The following is a 26,245-nucleotide window of genomic DNA, read 5'->3' as shown; positions in this document are numbered from 1 at the left end:
AGTGTCGCCTCGACGTCCATGGCCCCGTGGTGTTGGTATAATAAACGCCAGACTCTCATAACACTGTCTATTTTATGCCAAGTCGTTCGCTACATTGTAAATATTACGTCAAAACGTGGACAAAGGTCATGATAGGGACTAGCACTTGACCGTATGTTTAGGGAATAAAAGATAATCAGATTCTAGTTTTAGTCCTACTCCTAACCGCCTACCAGTGTTCGCCACGGGCCGCAAAATCCCATTCTAGCCCAGCCCAGGCCCATGGGTTCACAGCCGGCCCGGCCCGAGCCCATTCATGGTAAAAGCGTCAATGCCCAGCCCGGCCCAGCCCTACAAAAAGGAATGAATCAAAAATTATTGACACCACACATGTATCCAAAGGTAGCAAAGAAACAACCTTTTGCGATGCACATTGCATGCGTGCTTTATTAACTCATTTTTTAGTCTTGCACAGTAATAAGCAATGAAGTTAAAGTTTTGTCTCAGTTGCGAGCCCCTGACTCCACGTTCTTGGCCTAGCCCATCCACAGCTCGTTAACCCTCGCCCGTAAACGGTGTTTTGCCACCTTCGCCCATGCAGGGGGGGGGGGGTTGGTGCGACCCCCCCTGGCGTTTGAAAGCGGAGCGTCGTAGAGCATAGCGGAAAAAACCAACGGATTGCTCTCAACGAGATCTCGCGATTGGTGGTATATTTTTTGGGCCTAGGTCAACATTTGACCTACTTATGACCGGTCAAAGGTCAAATTTTCGGAAAAATCTAATTTTTTTCAGATTTCCGCGCCGATTGCGGCAAAACGGTAAGAGATATCGACTTGAAACCTTCACTATCGTGATCCTTGATCAATTCTCTATCGTTTGGTGTATATTTCGATGTCATAACTCTAAAAATGATGCGTTGGGAGCATCGGAAGTCTGCAAGGTCATTTGTGCATTGGGTCACGTCAGGCGTGTGACGTCACTGACCTGACCCTGACCCAAAATGAACTACAATAAACAACCGATGATGCCTGAAATGGATAGCAAATTCGAATTCAGGGCATCAAAATACCCCGAAAAGGCATACAAGTGCAAGAAGTCATTACAGGTCAACCGAGGTCACTGACCTTACCTTGACCTTTGGTAACCTTCAAAATGTCAACGGACATTGTGCCAATGTCAAATCAGCCAGTTGTGATTCTAAAACAATCCATCAGTGTGTCAGGTCAGTCGGCATTTATACCAATGTGAAGCAATCTCCAATTTAGCGTAAATCTGGCCGGAGGTTGTTCCCTTTATGACGTCATAACTCCGTGACCTGACATGACCTTGAGAAAATTGTTTTACCAAAAGTTGCGCAAAGGATGCCCAAAGGGTACTGCAAATTTGAGCAGGCTATCTGAAACGGTTCGGCGTGTAGGGGAGAGTGGGGTAATTTGGCCGCTTTTTTTAGAAAACGATATAACTTAAAATTGACGACACATTTCTGCATTTTCTCAACGCTGGCAGGTGTCGCATTCATTTTACTTTACTGGACAGTGAACTTGAAATGATAGAGTAATTACTTATATTGAAATTGTGACGTATTTCAAAGGTCTGCAAGGCGGCCAAATTGCCCCACTAGCAGGGTTATTTGGCCGGGGGTGTGGGGCAATTTGGCCGGTGTTAGTTTGCGGTCGGGATTTTCTGTTATATTGCGAGTCAGCTTCAGATTCAGCAATGACGTGTGTCCTATGATCCATTTGCCGCATTTTGGAGGTTGGCTCAGGGGTCACAGGGGTCAAAATAGCCAAATTAGCGGCTCTAGATGCGATCACAGTTTTTTACGAATAACTTTTGAAGTAAGCAAGCTAGGCCAAAAATTCGAGTACCATCGTAATTCTCTCGTCAGTCCGCATCGAAAGATATATGTGTTGACCTTGAGAAGCCCAGGTCAAAGGTTGACCTCAGGTCACGTTGCATCAGGTCGCTTGACCTCAAGGTCACGTGATTTCAAGGTCATCATGCATATCATTCGATGCGTCTTGGCGAGCTGAACAGAATGAGACCATTTGTGCGGCTGTACCATTTTTATGCAAGGATTTATTAGCAAAAAACGTTTGGTAGCCTTTGATGACGTCACATGCTCTTACAGTTGACCAATCGGAAGTAAGGCATCAAAGTAGTCAAAGTTGGTCATGAATCATGTCATTTATGGTACAATTGACCATGAAAACTCGGCCGTCCCAACATAGTGACCATGAGCGCACCGGCCAAGTTGCCCCGCTAGTCCCGGCCAAATTACCCCATATTGCCATTCTGAAAATTTTTGTCTATAAAGTAATCACGGCTTTACGGAATTAGATAAAATTGCTCTTGGAACCGCTGAACACCCCCAAGAATGGCGCTATAATGTCTGAATTCGTTTTTAGCCCAAATACTACATGTTATACAATTTTGTAAACAGAAGTAAAAGTTACCATTTTCTAATGAAATTAACGTTTTATTAATTTTGAATAAAACTACGAGGGGCAAAGTTTTGACATCTGTCCTCCAGTTATTTCTACTCATGACAAATGAATAGAGACTAGATTTATTTCACTCACTTTTATTAGACATCGTACAGGTGGGGGCGGCCAATTTACACCACCGGCCAAATTACCCCACTCTCCCCTAGCTAAGAAAAACCTCAGGGGGGGGGGGGTTGCACCAACCCCCCCCTACATGGGCGAGGGTTAATCCACATGATATTTGAGGACCCAGTCCAGCCCGTAGCCCAGCCAAGCCCATGGCCCATTGGGCTGGCCCGACCCATGGCGAACACTGCCGCCTGCCGAGAGCTTAGTGTCTTGCGGCACAGCAGCCAACAGGCGCAGCCGCTAGCGACATCTGTTGACAATGTTAGGAACTAAGGCACTCTACGGCAGTATCAATCACGGCGACTTCTAAGCGCAGGCACTGAATTGAAATTATCGTATGATGTGTTAAAAATGTTTTATTTATCTCCTGGTTTAATTCTTGATGTTGAAATAATGCGTCGAAATGGTAAGTAAACCGAGCCACACAAGAACTTAGATTTATTCAGTCATCGTATGAACTCAAGCAAAGTGAGTTCAAACGTCAAACGATATCATTCACATCGATGTCGTGTAACGTACAATTCAACTTTTGATAGCCCGACTAGGCATATCATCACGACCGTATGCCGGAAAGGGAGCAGTGCATCTTTCTGACCCGCGGCCGTACCGATATTAACCAGTGTCTTTTTTCTGCTGTACTTATATAAATGTTGATAATAGGTATTTCTGCTGTGTCGACAAACGAGAAATAACTTACCTACAATGTTGTGACCACACATAATTACGACAATCCGTGGTATTAATAGTCGTCACCGCCCTAGCATTACGCCAGTAGCATATGGTTTCAATTGCAACTCGCTATGCAACACCGGTCATAGACGTGACGTCGTAAAACCAAGTTTTCACGTATGACCCGCGAATCAACACGCCAAAAACATTGCAAAACCGCTACCAGGGGTTGTGTTCGCGCACCCAGTAGAGACGCGCCCCGCTGTTAACCTCAGAATTGCCACGAATCCACGGTGAAACGCCGTGAGATTCCGCCACGACAGCGGTGACCAGGGTACCAAACCACTGTGTGCCGTCCTCCGTACAGGTGGTGAGCAGTGGACCGCCTTCGAACGCGCCACCCCGGTTCACCCAGGGCACGATGTTGAGCGGCGTGTAGTCAACCCGCGGCTCCCAGTTGTCAAACGCTCTGAACAGTTCGACGCCCTCAGTTTGGTTCGAGTGGCTCCCGGTGAGGGTGTAGCGACGGGGGGCTTTCCAGATCCCACCCCAGCGCTGTCGGCCGCTGACCTCGATCCTGGGAGAGAGATGTCAGTGCTGGGTCAGAACGGGGCTATAAGCAGCAAGCAATTTACGTCATTTGAGTCCGATGTTAGTCAAATGCGAATTTCATAGGCCTAAATATAAAGCTGGCTACAAATTTCCGTCACCATACTTTTCAAGTCGCTACATAACAATAGCATTGCCAGTCGAAGCCACCTAAATCAAAGCTCAACTCACAACGAAGCTGCTTCACCATGTACGCTCAGCATGCAAATTATAAGCAATAAGCATGCTCTAAAACATTTAATTGTGCCCAAGCCCAACCACTCACCTGTATTTATACGTGCTCCTGTAGCTGAATCCAAGAATCTGCTCGCCCAGTCCGAGAATGGAGTAGTCAATATCGATGCCGGGCGTGTCTCGGCGTCTCTCGATAACATAGTCCAGCGTCCATCCCTCGTTAGAGACGGCCGCGGTCAGCAGCGTCCACCCACCTGTGTTCAGCGTCATGTCACAGTAGAGGGGCGCCGGCAGGCCGCGGTGGCGGTACACGCCGTCAGAGCGATACTGGACGTTCCTCAAACCCCGGCAGCTGCCCGGGAGGCGCATGGCCACAGAGTTAGTAGTGGAGATCTCATAAGAGCCATCCTGGGTCTCTAGTAGGTCGCAGTCACCACCTGGAGAGCCGTCCACTGATGGGCGGAAGTTAGCGCCCTTGCATTGGGCCACGCCAAGACAGTGCATTGAACACTGGAGGAAGGAGCCGGCAGATACCGTGTGAAGTACGGATGAGCTCAGGAGCTGAATCCCGGCCTTGTGTTGGAAACGACCCCCCAGAGGGTCTCCCGCCAGGACATCTTCAGCAAGACAGAGACGAAGACTGAGAAGAGCGGATACCCAGATGGGCAGCAGCGCCTTCCGCAGCTCCATCGCGGACCGCGATGTCACCTCCGGTCGCTCCGCTGGCCTGTCTTCAGTGTAGGTTCTCCGTGATCGGTATGAGCTTCGTGATAACGGGCGTACTGTAGTTGCACCACCCCGTGAGGTAATAGTGGAGTTAACGGCCTCGCTGGACCAATGACCGAGCAGCTTGTGTCAAACAGGCCCCCGCCCAACCCCCTCCATCAGTTACCCCTGTAACGGCCAGTAAACCTGGCGTGTCTCGCAAACATAACCCAACTCCAGATTCTTTGACGGCGGGGTTAGTTATGGACATGAATGTACGGGCCCTACCACCGGCAGCTCTAGAACTGGCGTCGGCCGTCGCTAACAACATCAATGCGAACGCTAACCGGTGAGCGGAGTGCCACTGTTGCATGATTGCTAGTTGTAGCGAAACCCGCCTCCGATAATATCTATGTTACACACTACACAGCCGAGAGGACGGGCTAACGAGATATTAGCATGTTGAAAAGCAGTATGACCCAAACAAAGCGGGCTAGGTGGGCGTTGACCAGGTATGCACCTGATAGAGCCTGATTGCGCAAATTTATTCTGGTCGGCGGCATGACTATAATGCTGTTTAACCCGCGCCCTGCTGGGGGTCCTGGATTTCCACGCCCTGCTGGGGGGGGTGTTTGAACACCCCCCCCCCTTGTAACTCGGCTCCTGGGCCACGTAGCGATACGCGGAAGGCAGCGTTCGAAAGAGCGTCGAAAATAATGACGAAATCACTTCGGTCAATTTTTTGGTCAGGTCAAAGGTCAGGTCACCAGAGGTCATTGAAGGCAAAATTTCGCCGATTTCCAGGTCGAATGTCGAAAATTTCCAAGAAGCCAACGCATAACTCGGGAACCAATAGAGCTACAGCGCCGCGGAAAAGCGCATTCGATAGCCCTATTAACGCCCTTTCTGAATAATTCTCTCAGATTTGACCTAACGCCAACGGTTTTGCCTGCAGGGGGCAAATATTGCAAAAATACCCGATTTTTTTTAAAACAGTTTTTCTGCAATAACTTTTGACCCAAGCCTTGTACGAGCTTACTTTTACCGGCATCGTGTTCCTCTCGTCAAGACGCATCGAATGAACTATAACTTGACCTTGAAAGGTCAACTTGAAAATTTGACCTCAGGTCAAGGTCATGACCTGACCGGAAAGGGTCATGTTGCATATCAGTCGATCCGTATCGTCGAGCTGAACACATCTAAGGCGTTTTCATCGCTCTAGCATGCCTCTATCAAAAGTTATTTGCGAAAAACTGTTAGATACCATTCGTGACCTAAGATGACCTCAGGGCATAAACAAGGGTCACGGACACCATTTTTAAGTTCAGTGTGTCTAAACCACTTGTAATTCGGTGTTTGGGAGTGTTTATAATGTCTTTCTTCCAAAAGAGGCGCATTTCAATTTTCTCCCATTGACTTATAATGGGGAGGTCGCAAAATTGACCTGACCTTAGGTCATCGATATCAAAATTCTGAGATATACATTTTGTACATGCTATTGCTCTTAGCAATCGCTGAAAGTTTCAAAGCGATCGGTCACTCGGTGTAGCTATGACAGACATTGAAAGTTTTTATGAGGTGAGGTCACTTCAAGTGACCTGGTGACCTGACCTTGAATGACCTGGGTCTGAAATTTTCACAACATGTGTAAAATTGATGTATGATAAGGTGTACCAAAAACGGCGGCGCTCCGCGCCGCCGTTTTTGAGATATTCGCGAAAAACGACAAGGGGGGGTGTTCAAACACCCCCCCCCCAGCAGGGCGCGGGTTAATGTTATTTCATTTACTGCTTGGTTTACTTGATGATGAGGGAACATGCTTCCAGATCTTCCTTGATGGTGCTTCCTAAATTGCTCTTCTGTCATCCTAATTATCACCATGCGATCATAAATACCTACGTTAGAAATTGACAAAACGTAGATACTACAGGTTCCACTTTCGCCTCAAATCATCAATATGTTCGTCAGCTAACCCTACGCTGATGAAAGGCTGAAAGACATTTCCATTCTATTGTTCCATACATTTTATTGAGCGATATTGCATGCTGTATTCAGAGTGCTAGAGTTGAAATTAACATATCCGGGCTGAAAACAGCGTGCTTTATTAACACAACATAACAAAGCTAACACGTCTCCAGGCAATTTTGATTGATCACAGCATAAAAGCGTATTGGCGGTTCACACACGCTAATCTGAATCCGGGTTTAAGTGAGGTGCATAAAAAGCTCATATTTGAACAACAACTTGGATAAGACACACAATCGCTTCTAATGCGTACCAAAAAATGATAAGTCCCGATACCAGCATGGCCCAGCAGCTAAGCCCTCTGATGATAAATAAATGCAAGGCATTCGCCGCTTACCCAAAGCAACCAGCATAACGAGAAAAAACTCAACAGCTGCCCACTTTTAGTTGCCGCCCACATTTGGGCTTGCTTCGATGGGCACTTTTCACGACGGTGCACGTTACTGCAGTCAACCAGTCGATGTCGACCACAGGGCTCGGTATGACAAATAACAGCATATAAACTGACCTTTTTTCGCGAGCTAGGGAAGAAACTGTTACGCTGCTAGGGGAGAGTGGGGCAAAGCGGCCACCCGGGGCAAAGCGGCCACCCATCGTTTTAGCCCTTCATAGCTGGCGTCAGTTCAAATTTATGGTTTCCAATTATGCTTCTCTTCACGGTCGTTCGAATGAGCCAGACCGGGGTTTCAGGCCCATCACCATTGTTCTGTGAAACACGGAAAAGCATTTCTTGCCAGGTTACCAACTATGTTTACAATTTTTAAATGTTATGTTATTCCACAACCGTTTGGAATTTTTATAAGCGTTCTTGTCCGTGCATTGCATGGTTATCGTACATGTATTCTACCAATTTTAATGTCTTTTACCCCACCAATAGCTAAGCTGGAATATTTTTGACTCGGACGGTATGCGCGGGGCAAAGTGGCCGGGGCAAAGTGGCCACCCCCCAATTGGCCATAAGTTGCTTCCATCTGGATAAAAAACATTATTGATCTTCAAATGTGTCGTCATGCATTCATCTTGGCCACTTTTCAGTTGCATGAGTTACCAAATAATGCAATTAAATGTTTATTTTCATGAAAATCCTTTCTTTGTTTACCTACAGGTGGAAGATGATAAAGTAAACATCCATCCTCGCTTAACCTTATCACCATCAAATACCCTAGTCGTACACGAGGCAACTATTTTGTTTCTCATATCGGGACTTGAGAAAACGCCGGTGGCCGCTTTGCCCCAGGGTATGGGGCAAAGTGGCCAATATGCATAGGTTTAAAGTTTTGTCAATATCTTTCATATGTGAACGCCTTTGGAAATAAAACGCAGTTGAAATAAAAGGCAACTTAATAGGGATCACATTGGTATAGAAAGAATCTTTCCAAGTTTAAAAATCAAGCGTTGGCATCGTGAGAAGCGTTAGGGTGGCCGCTTTGCCCCACTCTCCCCTATATACTGTTAGATATCAAAGCATCCTGATATTATCTGTTCATTCGAAGAAAAGAACCCCGCCCGAAACATTATAAGGAATGACCAAATCCAATTAATTTTAGTGACATAAATTAGAACCACAAGTCAATAACTAAATGCCTCATCAAAACATTTTGTTTCTCGGACACTGCTAAGAAAGGATAGCGGCATTTTGTGACCTCCATCCACTTCACCACAAACAAGTGGCCACGTGGCCTTCAAGTGATTGAAGAGCAAATGTTGGCCTGGGAAACGTTTCTCTCTTGCACCTACCAAAACTCGCCATTGTTTGAAAACTACATAAAAACATTACTCCTCGCCCAGCCACGCAGTATTTCAAAGCCTGCTTCAAAGTAGCATATCCTTTGACGTCAAAGCCAGCAGAGAGCCATTTAGTCCCACGTCAGCTCAAGTGCGCAGTATTCCGCCATACCCATCACCACGCAACTGCATACTTTGCCGCCTCACCTCACCGCTGCTTTGTTCATGGCTAATCGATCATAAGCGAAAGTCGGTATTCGCTCTATAGCCATCAAGACGGCTAATAGAAAATAATCCTCGACACGCAACACGAGGTTCTTTGACGTTAACTGAAGGGTGTATCGCCCATTCGTTTCTGTGTTGACCTGACACCGATGAAGGCAATGGCTTTAGACATGACATGGGGTTTATTATAAGGCTTTGGTGTCACTTCCATGGCAATCCTCGACGTAGGTATACTTGATCTGAGATTGAGTTCCAGTGAGCAATATCTCAGACGTATAACTTAAAACGAGCATAAGGATAAATGAACCTTTTACAAACTTCCAAGACATCACCAGACATCACCAAACAAACACTGACGATAATCTCAATAACAACTTTCACACCAGCTGCAAACCACCACTCATCATAACATTCACCATTGTAGGTTATCATATTCACTATCAAATCGCCTGCTCAAACATTCCCCTCTTCCCGGTACAAAGACATCACATCCAGACGTGTTCATACCTAACTAAGCTACCAACCAGCCCACCCAGCCCAGCCCAGCCCTCCGCCCCGCTACATGATCGCACACTCTGCCCCGCTGGCCGGACCCAGTCCCGCCGGCAGTCGGGGGTTGCCCTCCTCGTCGAATGTGATGCCCAGATCCGACTCACCCACCAGCTCCTTCGGCGGCTGTCCGAGCGCCTGCATCTTCTGCATCAACGCAAACACACGGTCCTGCTTTCCGGAAGCCGCGGCGTCTCCTTCCTCCTCAAACACTTCACATACTTCTACCATGAGACGGTGTTGTTGGCTATACCGATCCTTATCCTCTGTAGACAGTGAGCTAGAGTTGGCTTCCAACCACGCCGGGTACCTCCCTGCCACGTCTTTGAGCGACGGGTACAGCACATCTTTGGAGAGGATACTAGACATGACCGTCTGCATCAGCGGCATGAAGGAGTCGAGGGCGCCGGCGTCGGGCCCGTCGCCAGAGCCGGAGAACGCCTTCAGGAGCTCCGAGATATCCGGCTCTCCTCCCATCTGTCGGGGGGAGGGGGGGAGGGGTTAGTGTTAACAAGAGACAGCATGGACAAAGGACACATGGGTTGCAGGTACTGAGTCACCCGCCTGCATGATAAAGTGTGCTGCGTTGCGAGCTTCGTGTGCTGCCTAGTTTGAGTCGACGAGTTGCATGGGTCCTGCCCTCTATCGACAGATCTCTGAAGTATGACTAGGTACGGTAGAACTTCTGCGCTAAATCATAATCAGAAGATGTGTCCCGATTACCGTCATTACCTACCCGATCTAAGCCGTGATCGCACCAATAAACGATGACCGGCCACTGTCGTCGCAAGCAAGGCTGATAGTGAACAAGGACGATGCTCAAAGCAGGGCTTTTCGTCAGTTCGTACCCAGCACTCGTCATGTTTATTGCGCGGCCCCTCAAAGTGTCTGGACTTTTCCATTAAAAACCAAATTAAGCATTTGTGTTCTTCTTTCTCGCGTTTTCGTCATTTCTCGTACTCACCTTCTCCGCATCTGAGGACATATTTTTGGACAGATCTGCCAGAGTCTTGGCCAGGGGATCCTCCGCTCCCTCCACCTCGGTTTTGGCCATCTCCTCGGCGAGCGAGCTCATCAGAGCTGAAAACGCCGCGTCACCGCCGCCGCCGGACGCAGAGGCAGAGGCAGAGTCCGGTCCTGCCTGGGAGGAGGGAGAGAGGATGAGGGGTCAGCACTGGTCCACTCGTCTCCTCTGCGCTGGACTGAGGCAATGACCTGGGACCACAAGCCAGAGTTTGATAGAAGGCAAGTGAGTGACAAGCCAAGACCAGACTAGAGACCAAAGCAGAGACAAGAGACCAGACTATGATGAGTAGGAATCACCTCCATAATAGTGATTAGTGATAAAGATGATCTGATAGTATAAACAATACTAAGCAATGACAAAGGGCCAGGCCACAGACCCTACCAAATCAGGGACAAAACTAACTAGAAAATGGAGGCAGAGATTGCACAGAAACCACTTGTAACACACAAAATACAAAGCCCACTGGCAGCTGTCTAGAATAATTCATCAGCAAAATGAAAAAATGCCTATAAAATCATGAATCACACCTCATACTTCCCAGCCAGTCAAAAACTCAGAACATACCTGCAGTGCCTGCTTCATTGCCTCTTCAAATACTTTGTAGGCATCCTTAACTCCCTCTTGCTTCGCTGGCTCGCCACCGCCAGTCGCTGTCTGTACAGCTGCAGCAGGGGCGGCTGTGGCTGGGACAGGAGCAGTAGGAGTGGGCCGCCCAAAGTCGGCTAGAGCGCTGTCCAGCAGTTTGCTCAGCTCTGGGTCATCTGGATCATCCACTATCTCGGTTGGCTTGCTTGGAGGGTTGTCGCCCATGATGCTGTTCAGTGTTCAGTGTCCTGTCACAACTGACAGATTATAAGAAGGTTCAACTGTGGGAAGAGTTGCACATGAGCAGTCACAATTTGGACAAATTTAGACTAGTCCCAACCATCCATTATAAAAGGCCCCATTAGTAGTTATCTTCCAATGCTTTCGTGATGTGAAAATTAATGGTAATTAGCAGCATTTAGATATTTAGAATGGCAAAACAAGCACAATGGCAGATGGTATACACTTACACATATTCTACCTTGAGATTGAGATGTAAAAATAGTAACATACCCCGAAATCCCTGGAAATGGGAGAATCTCAACTAGAATAGCATCGACCTCGACACTTTGACTTGCCGCTTCAACTTCAGCTATCGAACAATAAACAGCAAGCATTGGAGGGTAAAAAGTAACTTCTAGATCCAGTGGGCGATCATAGAAAGGAATCCTCACCTGAACAAGTTAATGCGGAGAAACCTCGCCTCAGAAAACCGGAAAAACAGGAATTTTTAGGTATTAATCCTTTCAAGATTCTGACACGGTCATTTGTAACACATTCGTCAAATGTGTCGACCTTTTTTGTGGAGCAACAGCTGGCCATATGATCTGGAATTATTTTTGAATGATATTAATAAGAGATTGAACACATCCAAATTTAATTCGAAAACTATTTATTTTTTTAAATGTTTTATTCCAGAAAAATTGTTTTGCGAACAAGCTTGAAGATCTCTAATGAAAAATACATGAAAAAACACTTGAGGAGAACCAGAAGTAAATCGACAAAACTGCCGCAACTGAGCCATTCACCAACACGTGAGTTTTGCGAAGATTGGAAAGAAACTATTTTTATTGCTTGTTTATCGCTTGGGTTATCGCAAGGCCGTATAAGAGAGGTAGAATCATCCCGCAATTTTCAATGGACCGGTCGCTAAGCATTAGCGTGACGTCACTGGTGGAGACCGCGCGGCGCCCGGCTCCAAGCCGTACGTCGGGTACATTTGGTACTTTATCGTTGTTATTACTGAACGTAACGACAACTAATAACTTTTTTACCCATCTAAAGCTAATTTCCTTGCCGATACATTGCCGACCCGAGCCCAAGGGTTGACAATCTTGGGATATGGGTCGGATGGGCGACCTCGCGACGGGAGAAGGAACGATTGCAATTGTTGTGTCCCGCAAGCCGATTTCATTCTCTATCTGCACCCGGAGGGGGGGAGGCAGGGGGCACGTGCCCCCATCGGATCAGGGGGCCTCTCGGGCCCGAGGGGCCCTGCGACGCCAATTGGCGGCTGAGGGTCCACGATGGCATTTTCGACTCAGAAGGGCCCCACAGGGCTCGAAAGAACACCTTATGTGCTCCGAATAGCCACACTTCTCTCCATAAGAGCCACACACCGGCTTTTTATTGTTTCTTGTCGGCATTTGAAGGCCCCTTGCCGGCCTCTCAGGGCCCATTGGCGACCTCTGAGGGCCCTTATCAAGGACCAGCAGCTCTAAGGGTTCCACACACGCCTGTGATGACCCCTTAAACCAATGGTTGAAGGCCCCCATAACGGCGCCTGCGAGGGCCCTCGCCGGCGGCTGTGAAAGCCCCAAACCGGTGCCCAGCTGAGGGCCCCACACTGCCACCTCTTTGCTGCCACCTCTGAGTTCAACCGACACCCCTAAATGAAGTTCCAAAGGCCCAAACCAGTGCTTCTTAAGGCCATATATCGGCGGCTCTGAGGGCTCAACGCCGGAGCCTCTGACGGCCTAAGACGGGACCTTCGCATCGGACGGCCACTCACCGGTGACTTTTGAGGGCCCCACACCGACGACTCTGAGGGCCCCCGCCGGCGTCTGAGAGTACCTTGCTGGTCTCTGAGGACTCCACAGGGCTCCTGAAGACACCGCAGACCTCTTGAGGGCCCCTTGTCGGTCTCTGAGAGCCCCTGTCGGCTTATAAAGAGTTCGAGCCAGCAGCTCTAAGGGTCCCACACCAGACTGTGATGACCCCACACTGCAGTGTCTCTGAGGGCCCACAATGGCAACTGTGAGGACCCTCACCGGCGCCTCTGAGGGCCACACACTAGCACCTCAGACTCAGAGGGCCCACAGCGGCACCTCTGGGGCCCCGCACCAATGTCTCAGGGCCTCACACCGGTACCTACCTGTGAGGGCCCACACGAGTGCCTCCAAAGGCTTCATAACCGGCGGCCCTGAGGGCACTACACCGGTGATTTTTGGGGGCCTACCGAAGGCACAACACAATCCCTTAGTCTCGCTGAGTTTCTATTCCAATCCCATACCGGCTTCTATCCCAATTCCGGCTCAACAAATTAGCAGCCCCCCCCCCCATGGGTCAGCGGCGCCGCGCCGGTGTCGGTGCCGGGGGCCAGCGCCATCGGGGCGGCAGTCGGCCACGCGCACTCACAGGGGTGGATTTTTTTGTTTTTTATTGGGGTTGCACAGCCCTGAAAGGGCGCCCAAAGCGGTTCCGAGGGGCGCAATAGTCCGGAAGTGGGCGCCACCAGGTACGGTCGTAAACTTGGCGTTGGGGGGGGGGGGTGAATTGGCAAAGGGGCCCCTGTAGACCCTCGCTGGGGGGCGGTATGTTAGCTTAACCCGCGTACCGCGGAGGGGGGGGGGCGAATATCCGCCCCCTCCCCCTGAAGTTTTTCGTAAGTAGCGGAAAACTTCTGAAACCAGTATGAGACCCTTATATAAGCCCGGCGTAAGATCATTTAAGGCCAGTATTGAGATTGACCCTCATAAATCGGGTGAGACCTCGCACAGCAGTATGGGTCTTTGAACTCCAACATGGGTCTTACGAGACCTGCTTGAGCCATCAGAGGTCAGTGCAGGCCCGGGGTCATCAAAGGCCAGTGCGGGGTCGTCAAAGGCCAGTTCGGAACCTCTGAGGTGGTGTGAGCCCTTGAGGCCAGCGTTGGTCCTTGAGAGGTCAATGTGGGACCCCTTGACTGGTATGGGCCCTAAGAGACATGTGTGGTGCCAATGCGACCCAAAATAGACACAACTAACGACATGGGGCTCTCAGAGACTAGCAGCGCCCTTAAAAACCTGCACGGGCCAAGCAGATCGACAGGGGCCCTCCGAGATCGGCAGAGAATAAGAAGATAGCATGAGGCGCCTATGATGGGTTTGGCCCGGGCTCTCAAAGACCTAAATGGAACTATCAGAGACCAGGGACCCTTGGCAGCAGACATGGGCCCTCAGAAACCGATGTGACCCCGATATGGTAATAGACCTTAATGCCGGCCCGCTGCGACGAGATAACGGCCCTCAAATTCCGAAATTCCGGCATGGGGACCAACAGAGACTGACAGGGAACCTCGGAGGACGGCATGAAACGCCAAAAGTTTTTCCTTGGACCACAGAGACTAAAGATGGGACTCTCAGAGTCTGGTGCGGGGCCCTCTGAGACCTGTTTTGGGCCACCAGGGTCCGGTTCGGTCCATCAGATGCCGGTTATGGCCCTCAAAAGCCGGTTTGGAATTGGGACCCTGAGTGGCCACTGGCCTGTACTGGCCCTCCAAAACCATTTGGTCATCAGAGGCCAGCCCAATATGATCCCTTACAGGCCAGTGTGGAGCTCTCGGAGGTCAATGTGGGCCCTCAGAGCCCAGTGCGAGGCACCCAAAGTTCAATCTTGAGCCCCCAGCGACCGGAATGGGTTCATCAGAGGCTAGTGTGGGTCCCTCAGAGAAGCCCGATTCGGGGCCCTCAGAGGTCGGTGTAGGGCCCTCAAAGACCAGTATTGGCCCTCAAAGGCCTGTATGGGGCCCCAGGCTCAGAGGCCGATGTGGGCCCTCAGGGACCAGACTAACCTGACACCCCAGAGACCATAATAGGGCCATCAGTGGCGGTGTAGAGACCCCATAGACCGGCTGGGGCCCATTGAGGCCAGTTTGGGGCCCTCAGAGTCCAGTGTGGGGCCTGTTATAAGCGACAGTAGGGCTCCCGCTTGCATTGTGTCTCGAACAAGACTGGTCCACATTCCAACCGCGCCCGCTGACCCCAGCCGCTGACCGCTGACCAGCAGGGGTCGGTGTTGGACCCCAGAGGTCAGCATAGGGCCCTCAGAGGCCGATGTGGACCCTTAGAGACCGGCATCGGGCCTTCAGAAGTCAGTACGGCCCTCGGGGACACCCAAAGGCCAGTCTTGGGCCCCCAGAAAAAGAAATGAGGCCATTAGAGGCGTGAACCCCCAGAGACCAGTTTGGGTCTACTTGGGAGCGCTCGAGACCAGTACAGGGCCCTCAAAGGCCAGTTTGAGGCCCACAGAGGTCGATGTGGGCTCTTAGTGACCGGCACCCAAAGGTCAGTCCTGAACCCCAGAGACAGAAATGAGGCCATCAAGAGATCAGTGTGGGGCCCTCAAAGGCCGGTTGGGGGACTCCTGATGCCGCTTTAGGGCCAGTGGAGGGCCCTGAGAGGTCGATGTGGGCCCTTGAAGGCCACTGAAGCGCCCTCAGAAGTCAGGAAACTCAAAGACCGGTATGAGGGCTGTTACATAATACCTGGCGTTGGTTTCTTGAGCCTCGTGACAATCGGGTAAGAGCCAGGGCCCCTACGCCCATCGAGGCCCATCGGTTGTTTAAGGGGGCAAATTATATGATGGCCCCTGATTTGTCTTTGGGGGGCCATGGCCCTGATGCCCCCTGCGACCTCCACTGGGCACCACCCCCACCCCCCACTGAGCGGTGAGCGGCGCACCAGGAATCGAAATCCACGATTTTTTAACTGGTCATTTTTGCATGTCCGACAGCTCTATACGGCCTTGTGACAGCTCAAGCTCTTGAGAGGAGGGTAGTACAGTCCACAGCATAAGTAATGTGCGGTTTCAGTCCTGGGTATGTTCTGCTTCTGAAGCTTAGGAATGATTAGCCAGACCACCATGAAACTTTGAATGTAGCTAGCCTGTATCGTTGTCCTTGCAGCTGCAACTTTATCTATTGACGTCTTCTTTTCGATCACTCCGCATTAAAAAATCGACAGTCAAAGCCATCCATTGAGATTGGTAAAACCACACATTACTTTAGCGGTGGGCTGTACCTACATTAGAGGGGGCGGCGATGGCATTTGCACTTGAGGCGGCAGCGCCTACACTTAGAGGGGGCGGCACCTACATTTTATGGGCAGCACCCTAACTTGAGGGACGGCACACAAACTTGAGGGGCGGCACCCACGCATGGGGGGGGGGCGGCATCTATCTACATGTGAGGGAAAGGCACCCCTTTCAAGGGGTGGCACCTACACTTAGGGGGTGGCACCTACATTTGAGGGGGCTGCACTGCAACTAGGCCTTAGGGGGCGGCAGCTACACCCTAGGGGGTGCCATCTACATTCGAAGGGACGGCACCTACATTTTATGGGATGACCGATGACACCTATGCATAAGTGGCCGGGGCCGACATTTGAGGGGGCGGCGCGGCACCTTCATTCGAGGGGGCGGCACCTAAATTCGAGGGGGCGGCACCTACATTCGAGGAGGGCCAGCACCTACATTCGAGGGGGCGGCACCTGCATTCGAGGAGGGCCGGCACCTACATTCGAGGGGGCGGCACTAACATTTGAGGGGGCGGCACCTACATTCGAGGAGACAGCGCCTACATTCGAGGGATGACATTTACATTTGAGGGGGCGGCACCCACATTCTCGCACCAACATTCGAGGGGGCGGCACCTACATTCGAGGGGGCGGCACTTACATTCGAGGAGGGCCGGAATCTACATTCGAGGGAGGGGGCGGCACTAACATTTGAGGGGGCGGCACTTACATTCGAGGGGGCGGCACCTACATTCGAGGGGCGGCATTTAGGTACATTTGAGGGGCGGCACCAACATTCGAGGGGGTGGCACCTACATTCGAGGGGGTGGCGCCTACATTTAATGGGCGGCGCCTACATTCGAGGGGGCGGCACCTACATTGGAGGGGGCGGCACTTACGTTTGAGGGGGCGGCACCTACATTCGAGGGGCGGCACTTGCATTCGAGGGGGCGGCACCTACATTCGAGGGAGCGGCACCTACATTTGAGGTCTGAGGAGGCGGCAACTACAATAGATAGTTGAGGGGTGACTATTGCTTCATGATGGGGAGGGCTCTTTTGAAAGATGGTGCCAAGTCAACGGGTGGCATAGAGTTTTGTGATGGCTCAGGGTTATGGGGGCGGCACCATTCGAGGCGCCCGCCGATTTATTTCAGTTGTAAAGTTGGGGTTGCACAAACCGATGTTGGGGTTGCAAAATTCAAAGTTGGGGTTGCACGTGCAACCCCAACTTAATATAAAAATCCACCCCTGCGCACTCAATGGTAGCGCTTAGCACCGGCGGCTAGCGCACGCCCGGCGTGTTATCGGACGTGAGCCGCTCCAGAACGGCTGCAGTAACTGGTCGATATAGGCAGTAAGGAGATGAGATGCAGCCTTTATGTATACGGCATTGAGATGCAGGTGGATTGATGACCGGCCGGCAAGCTTTTGTGCTTTACGAGGGCGAAGGGTCGAAGTCGGCTGCTAAGCCGTGAGCGGATTTTATCAGATGCCGGTTCACTATGACCTTTATCCGGGTTCTGGTCCGCTGATGCACTCTTGGAGAGCCGAATCACAGCAAAACTCCATCCGCGACTGTATCTATACGGCTTACGCTTTTCTGAAAACGTCTGCGTTTGGCCTTCTACGGGCCCGGCCGGCCGGCCGGCCGCGATTGGCGATCCACCAGTGACGTCACTGGTAGTGTTAAGCTGATTGGCGAATAATACATGGGGAGAACCGGGACGACATCCCCCTGGGTTATCGAAGGATGCGACTGAGGACTACAAATTCCATTAATGTATTAATATTAAATTGATCTGCCTCGTTTTCAAACAGCTTTATCATCTTCCTAAGGGCAAGTAAACTTGCAATTTAGCGTTCTCGTTAGATCCTACCTACCTACTTATACCTAAGCATTGAAAGCAAAATTTGACATTCACCCAGAGGCCAGTTTTACCATCAGAAAATAGGCACCTGCCGAAAGTTTTTGCCATAGGAATGCTTTACATATGGAGTAAACCATAAAGCCCTCTTCGCTTACTTGCCCATTACGTGTACAGTTTGCTGTGAACTGTGAAGTGATCTTTAGGCAAGAAATTCTGGCAGGAGGCTATTTTCCTGTTGGTAAAACTGGCCTCAGATCAAAAGGCATTTAGTGTATATGATGATGTATACATACTACATCATTCTCAACTGCCATGATGTCTTTACATTGTCATCACATGCTTGCTTATGTTTGACATTTGTGACATGTTTACTTGGCTTTTCAGGCAATCTCAATAAGCTGCAATGGATCGTGCTCTGGCAGTTCTTAGCCAGATAGAAGAGGATGCCAAGAAGGTCAAGCCGACTGACGTGGAAAAGGAGGTGGACTTAGAATATGATATTGGACTGTTGCTGGCATCAGACCCTAACCCTCTGGACCATGATGCTTTACAGTGAGTTTCTTATGTGCTTTGCATCAGTTATTTTTATTTGTGTTGTTATTTCTGAAGCTGCTTATCTCTCACTGTCCTGATGTTCTCAGCAAATACTTTGTTTTTGTGGTATTTGAGGAACAGTTTCTGGACTTCTCTTGACACATCATTTTCTTCCTGCATTACTTATGCTGTGTTCTGCCCAGCAGTGCCGACCGTGATGGCTACCTGCAGCGGCTCGCCAGAGACAACTGCCAGCTGCTGTTCAACCGCCTGTACCAGCTGCCGACTCAGACCAAAGATGACGTCACCACAGTCAATCTGCCGGCAGCACAGCTGAGGTGTGTTGTCTGGACATTTTTTAAAAGAAATAAAGATTAAATGTTTTGAGCAGGTGGATTGTCCCTACCTAGCTCACTTGGTAGGACTAGGACATTGGACTCTTGTTGGTTTTGGACAAAAGCTCAGCCCTCTGGGCACGATGCATGACTTCTGCAGCTAGTCCACAGTTGGTGGGAGCAGCTGTTACCGGTATAAGTCAGAAGGCACCTATTCACTTGTGAGGGACAGACAGTGGCACGGTTTGGCTGTGATAAACGTTGGACATGAGCTGCTAAATCGACAGTAGAAAGCAGAGCTTGCTTGTGCTCATTTTGTTTCGTGCCCTATATCTATCGTTGTACAAACGGCAATGCACAATGATTTCATTTGATCATTTGCCGCTGACAGAATCCCTCGAGAGAAGCCGGCGCCCAAGCCAAAGCCACTCACCAAGTGGGAGGAATACGCCAAAGCCAAGGGCATCTCCAGAAACAAGAAGGGAAAGAAAATCTGGGATACCGAGCTCAAGGTAAATTTACCGTCAAATGACCGGTCAACTGAAACGCAACGTGAGCCGCTAATAGAAGACAATGAATGGCGTGTGCTCTTTTGTACTCGCATATCCGATATTGCATTGCGTAACCTGCATCGTAGAATTTTCATATTTGTGTGCATGTCATCGATGTCAAATGGTTTCATATCAACAGGTATTTATCTTCGGAAGTATTGTCTGTAATTCTCACGAAACTTCGGCTGACTCTGCTCACTCTTTTCAACCAATGTTTCTTATAGATAAATTTGACTCCGATTATATCGCACAGATTCGTTACCGAAGCTTTGACCATTCGACCCCACAGCTAACACCGCTCCCCCTGTCCCGTGTTTCAGCGCTGGGTGCCCCGGTACGGAGCCAAGAAGGCGCAGGCCGACCGAGAGAAGAACTGGGTTATGGAGGTGCCCGCCAACGTGGACCCCAACACCGACATGTTCGCCAAGGTGCGTACCGAATGGTGTTTGAAAGGCTGCTGAGGTACTTGCTGTGTGCGTTAGCTGTTGAAGCTGGAAGCTAGCGCCAGCTGCTGGTGCTGCTCGCACAAGTCTGATATTGAAGCCAATTATACAATCATTAAAATTACTTTGGGATGCCTTGTTGAATTTGTTTCGAATGTGTGATGTGTCTTTTTAGTTTTTACTCGATCGTCTTTGATTAGTAAAGAATGGAAAAAGTTTTATTCGAACAAACCGAAGGAAATGTCTTCGTTCCCGTCTTCTGTCCTGTCTACACTCTACACTCGCTTCCAGTAGTAATTTTTATTTCCTTTTCGCGCCACAGGCTGCGGAGAAGAAGCGTGAGCGTGTTGCCAAGAACGAGCTGCAGCGACTGAGGAACGTCAAGCGGAACATGAAGGTGCCCACGGTGGGCGTCACGCCCAAGGACGTGACTAAGAGCAGCACTTCAGAGGTGAGCGGACCGGCCGGCTCTGTAGACGGGGATATTGGTGATCGGGAGAGGGTTGGGTACTTGAGAATCAGTTTGGCACATATGCGCAAATTACTCTCACGTTTATAACAATTGCCATCAATATGTCAATGTGTGATGATCATATTTGTTCGATGAGTCTTGACGCCGTTCCAGTTGATGACTTTACAATCATAAGCGATGTGTAATTAGCATGTTGATTTTTTTCGTGCGGGATACAGTCAATATAATTTGCTAACATTTACTATGACTAAATCGTGGCATAAATGTCGACACCTACAGTTCCATTACCATAGCAGCTACACTGTAACCCGACCCAACAAAAACTTTTTACCTTCTCCTAGTCTTTGCCTCTCACTAACCCCTCTCCTCCTCTCCCCCTCCCACAGTTGACAGAGGCGGCTGCACTGGCCCGGCGCAGCACCGCCTCTCTGGGCAAGTTCAGCCAGCGTCTGCCCCGGGACGCGCCGACCAAGGAGCGCGGAAAGCGGCGTCAGTTCGCTCCCGCCGTGGGCGACACTCGCGGCGAGGTGCGCGGGCAGCTGGAGCTGCTGCAGAACCTGGGACGGAAGGAAAAGGGAGCCGTGGTGGACACAGAGAAGGCGGCCAACCGGCTGATACACCAGGAACAGCGAGAGTGAGTGTTGAGAGGGGATGGACGGGGTGGGGAGGAAGATGGAAGGTTAGGGGTGCACAGATGAGTTAGTGATGGAGAGGAAGAGGGAGAGGCGGGATGGAAGGGTGGCGTGGAAGGGGAGGGGTGGTGCTGAAATCGATACATCGGTGCAAAACGAATAAATAAGGAGAATTCCTTTGTGTGACTTTGTGCCATTTGCCAAATTTAACGGTGTGCGTTTTGATTCCTGTAGTTCCTTCAGAAAAGGATAGCATCCAAATGTTGTGCCTCAGATCATGCTGCTCTGTCTAACTCTCAATCGTCCTCTCTTTCACAGACGTGCTGCCAGCAAGGAGGACAAACCCAAGAAGGGCGGCAAGAAGCGGTGGATCCCCAACACAAAGAAGGGCGAGAAGCAGAAGAAGGCGATCGCCAAGAAGGCCGGCAAGGGACGGAAGGGCGCCAAGGGTCGGTAGGTGTCGTTGCTGTCGCCTGGTTCTCATCGGGCGCTGCAGTGAGTCGTGTGGGATTGGGAGAGGATGGCTGGGGGCTACCGTTCGGCGGACCGGAGGGAGGCTCGCTTAGAGCTCTCTCCCCGCGTCGTGCGCTGGTGAGACGAGCTGGTAGGAGTTTCTGCTGTGAAGCTGTACCGTCAGCAGGCTGCCTTGTTGCTGTTGTGGGACCGGATGGGACTCGTTCGAGATCCTGTCGCGAAGTTGTACCGCTAGCGCCCCTGAAACCGTGAGTTTCCTGACTCCTGAGTGAGCTATGAGTCGGTTAACGCACGAGACCGTGGTGGACCAATTGTTCGGATTGGGCATGGACTGAGTGACTTAACAGCAAACTCGTATGAAGGTAAAGCGTTGTTCATCCAAACGACTCGATATTCGTTTGGTTAGCTAGTTAGCTGCCGTGGAAAAGGTTGAAGTTTGCTGGATGTCGATGTGCAACTTTTTCGCGTTGACTTGGCATCGTAAAAGATCCATGCATAGATGTAAAACATTTTTGCAACCTGTCGAGTGTACGAATTTCTTTTCATAAAACAAGAATAAAATGATAATTAAGGCGAGCTGGCAATGTGCCTTGTGTTATGTTTCTCTGAGGGGGACGGCACTAGACAGCAGAGGTCTGGGGAGGAAGGGAAGGGGACGGCACTGAACGGCAGGTAGAGGTCTGGGGAGGAAGGGAGGGGGACGGCACTGAACGGCAGACAGAGGTCTGGGGAGGAAGGGGACGGCACTGAACGACGGACAAGAGGTCTGGAGCGGAGGGGATGGCACTGAAACGGTAAACGGACGTCTGGAGAATAAGGGAAGGGGCGACGCTGAGCGGTATACAGGAATGGGGACGGCACGACACGAGACAATTTGGGAGGAGTCCTGACAAGAGTGTAGGGGACAGTTTTATGTTTTATGACAATCATATCTTTTCTATCTCTCACATATTTTTTTTAATCGAATTCAAATGTTTAAATTCCCTGTCACGTCATTAGGCCGTTCGTAGTTTTTTTCTGTTCTCTCCAGCTTTTACGTTTTTATTTCAGCTATTGTTCACACAGGTGCATTTGAAACATATTGACAGGATACATATGTGTTACAATGTGTTTAAAAGATACACGCCCATCTTAGGTAATAATTGATCTGCTGGTGTTACTCAGGTGATATCAATTTTTCATGTTCTTTGAATTGTCCTCGATTTTAATTTAGTATCGACCACTGCAAAACTGAAAGATAAAATTGTCCCGCAAACTTTTTGGTTCCTGTGCTATTTCCTCTCCAGAGACAAACAAAACTGCTCTTTTTATAATGTTACGAAGCCGACAGAGATCACGAATTCGCATACAGTTTCAACGAGGAACCCACGATTTGTACACTCATTACGGTCTAAGGAGATCTCTTTTGTGCCATGGCGTTTACCTTTAGGAGCACGACAATCAAAGACGAGTATATTTGTTACATTGCAAAACAGTCACGGCGGTCACGCGACATTCAATCAGAACCATTTAGTTGTTCTCTTCATGACTAGGTATGATGCATATCCAGCAGCCTATTTACTCTTGTACTTTTTCGGTCATCGACGCTCGGAAGTTTCAGTAGCGCTGCCTTGTGATGACATTGTCAACGTTGCGCTCACTTGCAGTCTACCATGTTGCCACCACATCAACATTCGGATCCAATAGTTACATGGCTGAAGCACATCTGTGCTAGGTTCTACGCTAACTGTTGCATGAGTATTACAGTAATATCTCGAACTGGCTATCCGGCAAAATACGACGGATAAAGACCTAGCCCAAACCTCGCCGATCCATCTGCCATCCATGCACAAAACGATCGATTGACATTTAGTATCTGCACACACATTTTCACAAATGTTCAGTGGACATATGCTCACCACATTCACATAGAAACAACATTGTTCACAAATCACATAGAGGGTGTACAATGTAACCTGATCCCTAATCTCCTGTGCCTTGCATGACTTGTATGAACTAAAAACATCGTCGAACTTCAAACGACCATGGATGACTTCGAACGCTTTCTCACCGAATACGACAGTTAGTCTCGCATAGCTCGGATCTGACATGCCCTGCATGGTCCCGAATGACCTCACACGACCCTACACCTGTGAACTAGCCTGACCTTGTACTTTCCCAAACCGTCGCATTCCTCTCATTGCCTGGAGCGAGCTCGCATGACCTAGAAAGCCACACTCACTCGACATGACATGACCTGCAGTCTTATACAACCTTTGTGACTTTTCATAACCTCTGCGGCCGGAGATACCCCTTGCGACCTCACGTGACTTTCGATGACCTCATATGACCTCTTATGACCTACAACCTCGCATGACCTCTCATTGCCACCTATGACCTCCCACGACCTCCCACGACCTCCCACGACCTCACATGACCTCACAGACGGCGCTGAACGGATGCCGTCGGACGGGCACCACCTTCAGTCGACTGGAGCTCGGCTGGAGGCCGTGCTGGTAGGCGGGAGGCGGCGGCGGCTCAGGAACCACCGGCTCTCCCGGCTCCAGGTCGACCACGAAATAGGTGTACATCATACCCTTCCCCTTGACTGGGATCTGACCGCGCCGCTCGAACGAGAACCGCTGGTTGCTGCGGAGGCATCTGAAGGGAGAGGGCTGGTTAGAGAACGGTGGTGGGTGTGGCAGATGGCTGGCAATTGAAGGCCATATGATCCGTCTTGGGCACCAGCTCGGAGACTGAACATGAGTATGTGCCATGTCACTAGCGAACACATATTGGACGAAGCATCATGCGCTGGCGTCAGTTATATACCTACTCGCTAAGATCACCTACCATTCACTGACGTGACAGGACTCACTGATGCCACAGATCATTTGCTGACTTCAGTGATTTTATTTACTGATGTCAGCGATATTATTCGCTTGAGTCACATATGACATCACATATCACTGACGTCACCACTGACGTCACTTTCACACATCACTCACGTGTAGGTGGAGTGACTTATGTGAATATGACCGGCCAGCCCGTGAGACTCCATTCTGGATGCAGTGTTGACTGTGTCTCCAAAGAGGCAGTAGCGGGGCATCTTCACTCCGACTATACCGGCCACCACGGGACCAGTGTGCATTCCCACACGGATCTGGCAGCACGTGAGGATGACGTCAGAGGGCGGCCATATGATAACTACACGGAGCCCGAGCGCGTATATTGAAATCCAACATGTGAAAAGGCATGGCCCCGAAAACAATATACCCTAGCCCAACCTGACCTGACCTAACCCAACCCTAACCTATAGCTTAACCATGGAATCTATAGTCTTCGAGATGTCGTAGACTATATATTCCGTGGCTTAACTAAATCGTTGACCCATTTTCACTGGACCATGCTTTTCTCATAGTGGATTTCAATATATGCGACCCACAATGTCTTATTCTCACTCGGAGCACGTTTCAATTATAAAATCAGTCGAAATCCTGAAGCATTTCTTGAAATCGAAACCTAAACTATATACGAATCTACGCTTTTATTCGCATTTATCAAATGAGCGTCCATAAACCCCAAACTTGTTACAATCGGGTTTATAAATGCAAACATCGGCGTCAAAAGAAAAACAACGTATCAAACCATAACGGCTTCTGACCAGTTCGCTGTCCAGTTTGGGCTCCGCTCGTCTCATCCCCGGCCTTCTGCTCATATCCTGTTGGGTGTCCACCCGAGCTCCAGTTCCGGTCATCAGATGACCACCACCCACCCTATACCTGAACGGGCCTCTGCGTATTGGGCACCAGCACATGGCCCGATCCCTGTATCATCTGTTGAGCCTGTCGGGCCACCAGCTCGGCATGGTCGGGGTCCACCTCGGGACACCCGCCCACCACCATGTAGGCGTCTCCGATCGTCTCCACCTGAACAGTGCGTACAAAAATGAGCAAAGAAGTCAGTAATTTGGGGCTTGAATATAACGCAACCGACATAACATGGACATGTAAAAGTTATGCGTTACAGCGTTATTGTAGATAGGAGTCTAGCTCAACCTGAGATACGAGCATCACTCGTCTGTGAGAAAGTACACGACTAGATATTGGTAACAGGTGAAGTGCCGAGCTATCACAATACAGCAACGGGAACCCCACTTGACATTCCTCCGTTACACTTGGAACTTTGTCCATCGCCATGCTATCTGTTGAATTAAAAAACAGATCATTTTAACCCTATTAGTGGCAGGGGGGTGTTTTCATCCACCCCTCAGGTTTTTCGGGAATATCTCCGAAACCGCTGAAGCTACGATGCTGAAATTTTCTGACTTTTCCTAAAACTAAATTGGGCACATTCCCTGCAAATTTCAAGTTCATAACTTTACCAGGGCGGCTCCAGAGCACTGGGAACTGGGGGATCCTATTCGTGAAGCGAGTCATTTGGGCGAAGATCACGATGCTGATGTATTATAACTGTATGCACCAGTTTTTACGAACAGTGAATGAAAGTATCATGTGATAACATATACAAGTTATTGTGCATCCTCTTTTGACACGTTTTTGCTATAATAGGCGGATCCAGGCGTCCAAAAAGGGGGGTTATGTTTTACCTCCCAACATAGGTGCCCTGACACCGCCTATGCATGACCAATACAATTGTAGTCGTTCTCTCATAGAAAATTGTAATATAACAAGACAATTATCACCCTTTTAGAAACAGTACCAACAAAAACCTTATTTACTATACTTTTTGTGTACCCCCAATCTCAATGATCTGTATCCGCCTATGATTTTTG

General features: G+C 49.7%; 4 protein-coding genes across 19 annotated transcripts; 1 reads left to right on the top strand and 3 right to left on the bottom strand.

Annotated features, from left to right (window-relative positions):
- Positions 1-3,000: 3,000 nt before the first annotated feature.
- On the bottom strand, positions 3,001-4,789 carry LOC122376872. The gene is made up of 2 exons (XM_043356858.1): positions 4,138-4,789; positions 3,001-3,840 (listed from the first exon to the last, which is right to left on the bottom strand). The coding sequence occupies exons 1-2, from the start codon at positions 4,734-4,736 to the stop codon at positions 3,483-3,485; spliced, it is 957 nt and encodes a 318-aa protein (XP_043212793.1). The 5' UTR covers positions 4,737-4,789; the 3' UTR covers positions 3,001-3,482.
- Positions 4,790-8,889: 4,100 nt separating this feature from the next.
- Positions 8,890-11,702, bottom strand: LOC122376870 (peroxisomal biogenesis factor 19-like). Of its 2 annotated transcripts, none has more exons than XM_043356856.1 (4): positions 11,562-11,702; positions 10,867-11,168; positions 10,240-10,416; positions 8,890-9,752 (listed from the first exon to the last, which is right to left on the bottom strand). In XM_043356856.1, the coding sequence occupies exons 2-4, from the start codon at positions 11,110-11,112 to the stop codon at positions 9,285-9,287; spliced, it is 891 nt and encodes a 296-aa protein (XP_043212791.1). In that variant the 5' UTR covers positions 11,113-11,168; positions 11,562-11,702; the 3' UTR covers positions 8,890-9,284. The 2 variants fall into 2 exon arrangements, with proteins under 2 accessions (XP_043212791.1, XP_043212790.1); XM_043356855.1 differs by having other exon boundaries at positions 11,401-11,564.
- A 101-nt stretch (positions 11,703-11,803) lies between these two features.
- LOC122376868 (ribosome biogenesis regulatory protein homolog) lies at positions 11,804-22,047 on the top strand. 15 transcript variants are annotated; one of them, XM_043356849.1, is made up of 8 exons: positions 11,804-11,921; positions 18,415-18,582; positions 18,771-18,902; positions 19,291-19,411; positions 19,771-19,878; positions 20,216-20,344; positions 20,752-20,999; positions 21,316-22,047. In XM_043356849.1, exons 2-8 carry the CDS (start codon positions 18,434-18,436, stop codon positions 21,452-21,454), a joined length of 1,026 nt encoding a protein of 341 aa, XP_043212784.1. In that variant the 5' UTR covers positions 11,804-11,921; positions 18,415-18,433; the 3' UTR covers positions 21,455-22,047. The 15 variants fall into 15 exon arrangements, with proteins under 15 accessions (XP_043212784.1, XP_043212775.1, XP_043212786.1 ...); XM_043356840.1 differs by having other exon boundaries at positions 18,768-18,902; XM_043356851.1 differs by lacking the exon at positions 11,804-11,921 and adding an exon at positions 11,952-12,001.
- A 718-nt stretch (positions 22,048-22,765) lies between these two features.
- LOC122376873 (guanylate cyclase soluble subunit beta-2-like) lies at positions 22,766-25,400 on the bottom strand. The gene is made up of 3 exons (XM_043356859.1): positions 25,233-25,400; positions 24,459-24,613; positions 22,766-24,111 (listed from the first exon to the last, which is right to left on the bottom strand). Exons 1-3 carry the CDS (start codon positions 25,353-25,355, stop codon positions 23,880-23,882), a joined length of 510 nt encoding a protein of 169 aa, XP_043212794.1. The 5' UTR covers positions 25,356-25,400; the 3' UTR covers positions 22,766-23,879.
- Between the last annotated feature and the right edge of the window lie 845 nt (positions 25,401-26,245).

The sequence above is a fragment of the Amphibalanus amphitrite genome, unplaced genomic scaffold (assembly GCF_019059575.1).
Source record: "Amphibalanus amphitrite isolate SeventyFive unplaced genomic scaffold, NRLGWU_Aamphi_draft 002365F_arrow, whole genome shotgun sequence".
Classification (NCBI taxonomy): Eukaryota; Metazoa; Arthropoda; class Thecostraca; order Balanomorpha; family Balanidae; genus Amphibalanus; species Amphibalanus amphitrite.
This window is presented reverse-complemented; position numbering and strand designations above follow the sequence as displayed.

What these genes read in the sequence shown, in the direction of transcription:
- LOC122376872 (XM_043356858.1), bottom strand. Translation starts at nt 4,736, where the DNA reads ATGGAGCTGCGGAAGGCGCTGCTGCCCATCTGGGTATCCGCTCTTCTC. An exon ending in AGGAGCACGTATAAATACAG is followed by an intron (nt 3,841 to 4,137) that starts GTGAGTGGTTGG and finishes TCTCTCTCCCAG; the next exon opens with GATCGAGGTCAGCGGCCGAC.
- LOC122376870 (XM_043356856.1), bottom strand. Translation starts at nt 11,112, where the DNA reads ATGGGCGACAACCCTCCAAGCAAGCCAACCGAGATAGTGGATGATCCA. An exon ending in CAATGAAGCAGGCACTGCAG is followed by an intron (nt 10,417 to 10,866) that starts GTATGTTCTGAG and finishes CCCTCCTCCCAG; the next exon opens with GCAGGACCGGACTCTGCCTC. An exon ending in TGTCCTCAGATGCGGAGAAG is followed by an intron (nt 9,753 to 10,239) that starts GTGAGTACGAGA and finishes TCCCCCCGACAG; the next exon opens with ATGGGAGGAGAGCCGGATAT.
- LOC122376868 (XM_043356840.1), top strand. Translation starts at nt 18,434, where the DNA reads ATGGATCGTGCTCTGGCAGTTCTTAGCCAGATAGAAGAGGATGCCAAG. An exon ending in CTGCCGGCAGCACAGCTGAG is followed by an intron (nt 18,903 to 19,290) that starts GTGTGTTGTCTG and finishes TGCCGCTGACAG; the next exon opens with AATCCCTCGAGAGAAGCCGG. An exon ending in CTAAGAGCAGCACTTCAGAG is followed by an intron (nt 20,345 to 20,751) that starts GTGAGCGGACCG and finishes CCCCTCCCACAG; the next exon opens with TTGACAGAGGCGGCTGCACT.
- LOC122376873 (XM_043356859.1), bottom strand. Translation starts at nt 25,355, where the DNA reads ATGGTGGTGGGCGGGTGTCCCGAGGTGGACCCCGACCATGCCGAGCTG. An exon ending in ATACGCAGAGGCCCGTTCAG is followed by an intron (nt 24,614 to 25,232) that starts GTATAGGGTGGG and finishes ACGTGCTGCCAG; the next exon opens with ATCCGTGTGGGAATGCACAC. An exon ending in ATAAGTCACTCCACCTACAC is followed by an intron (nt 24,112 to 24,458) that starts GTGAGTGATGTG and finishes CTCTCCCTTCAG; the next exon opens with ATGCCTCCGCAGCAACCAGC.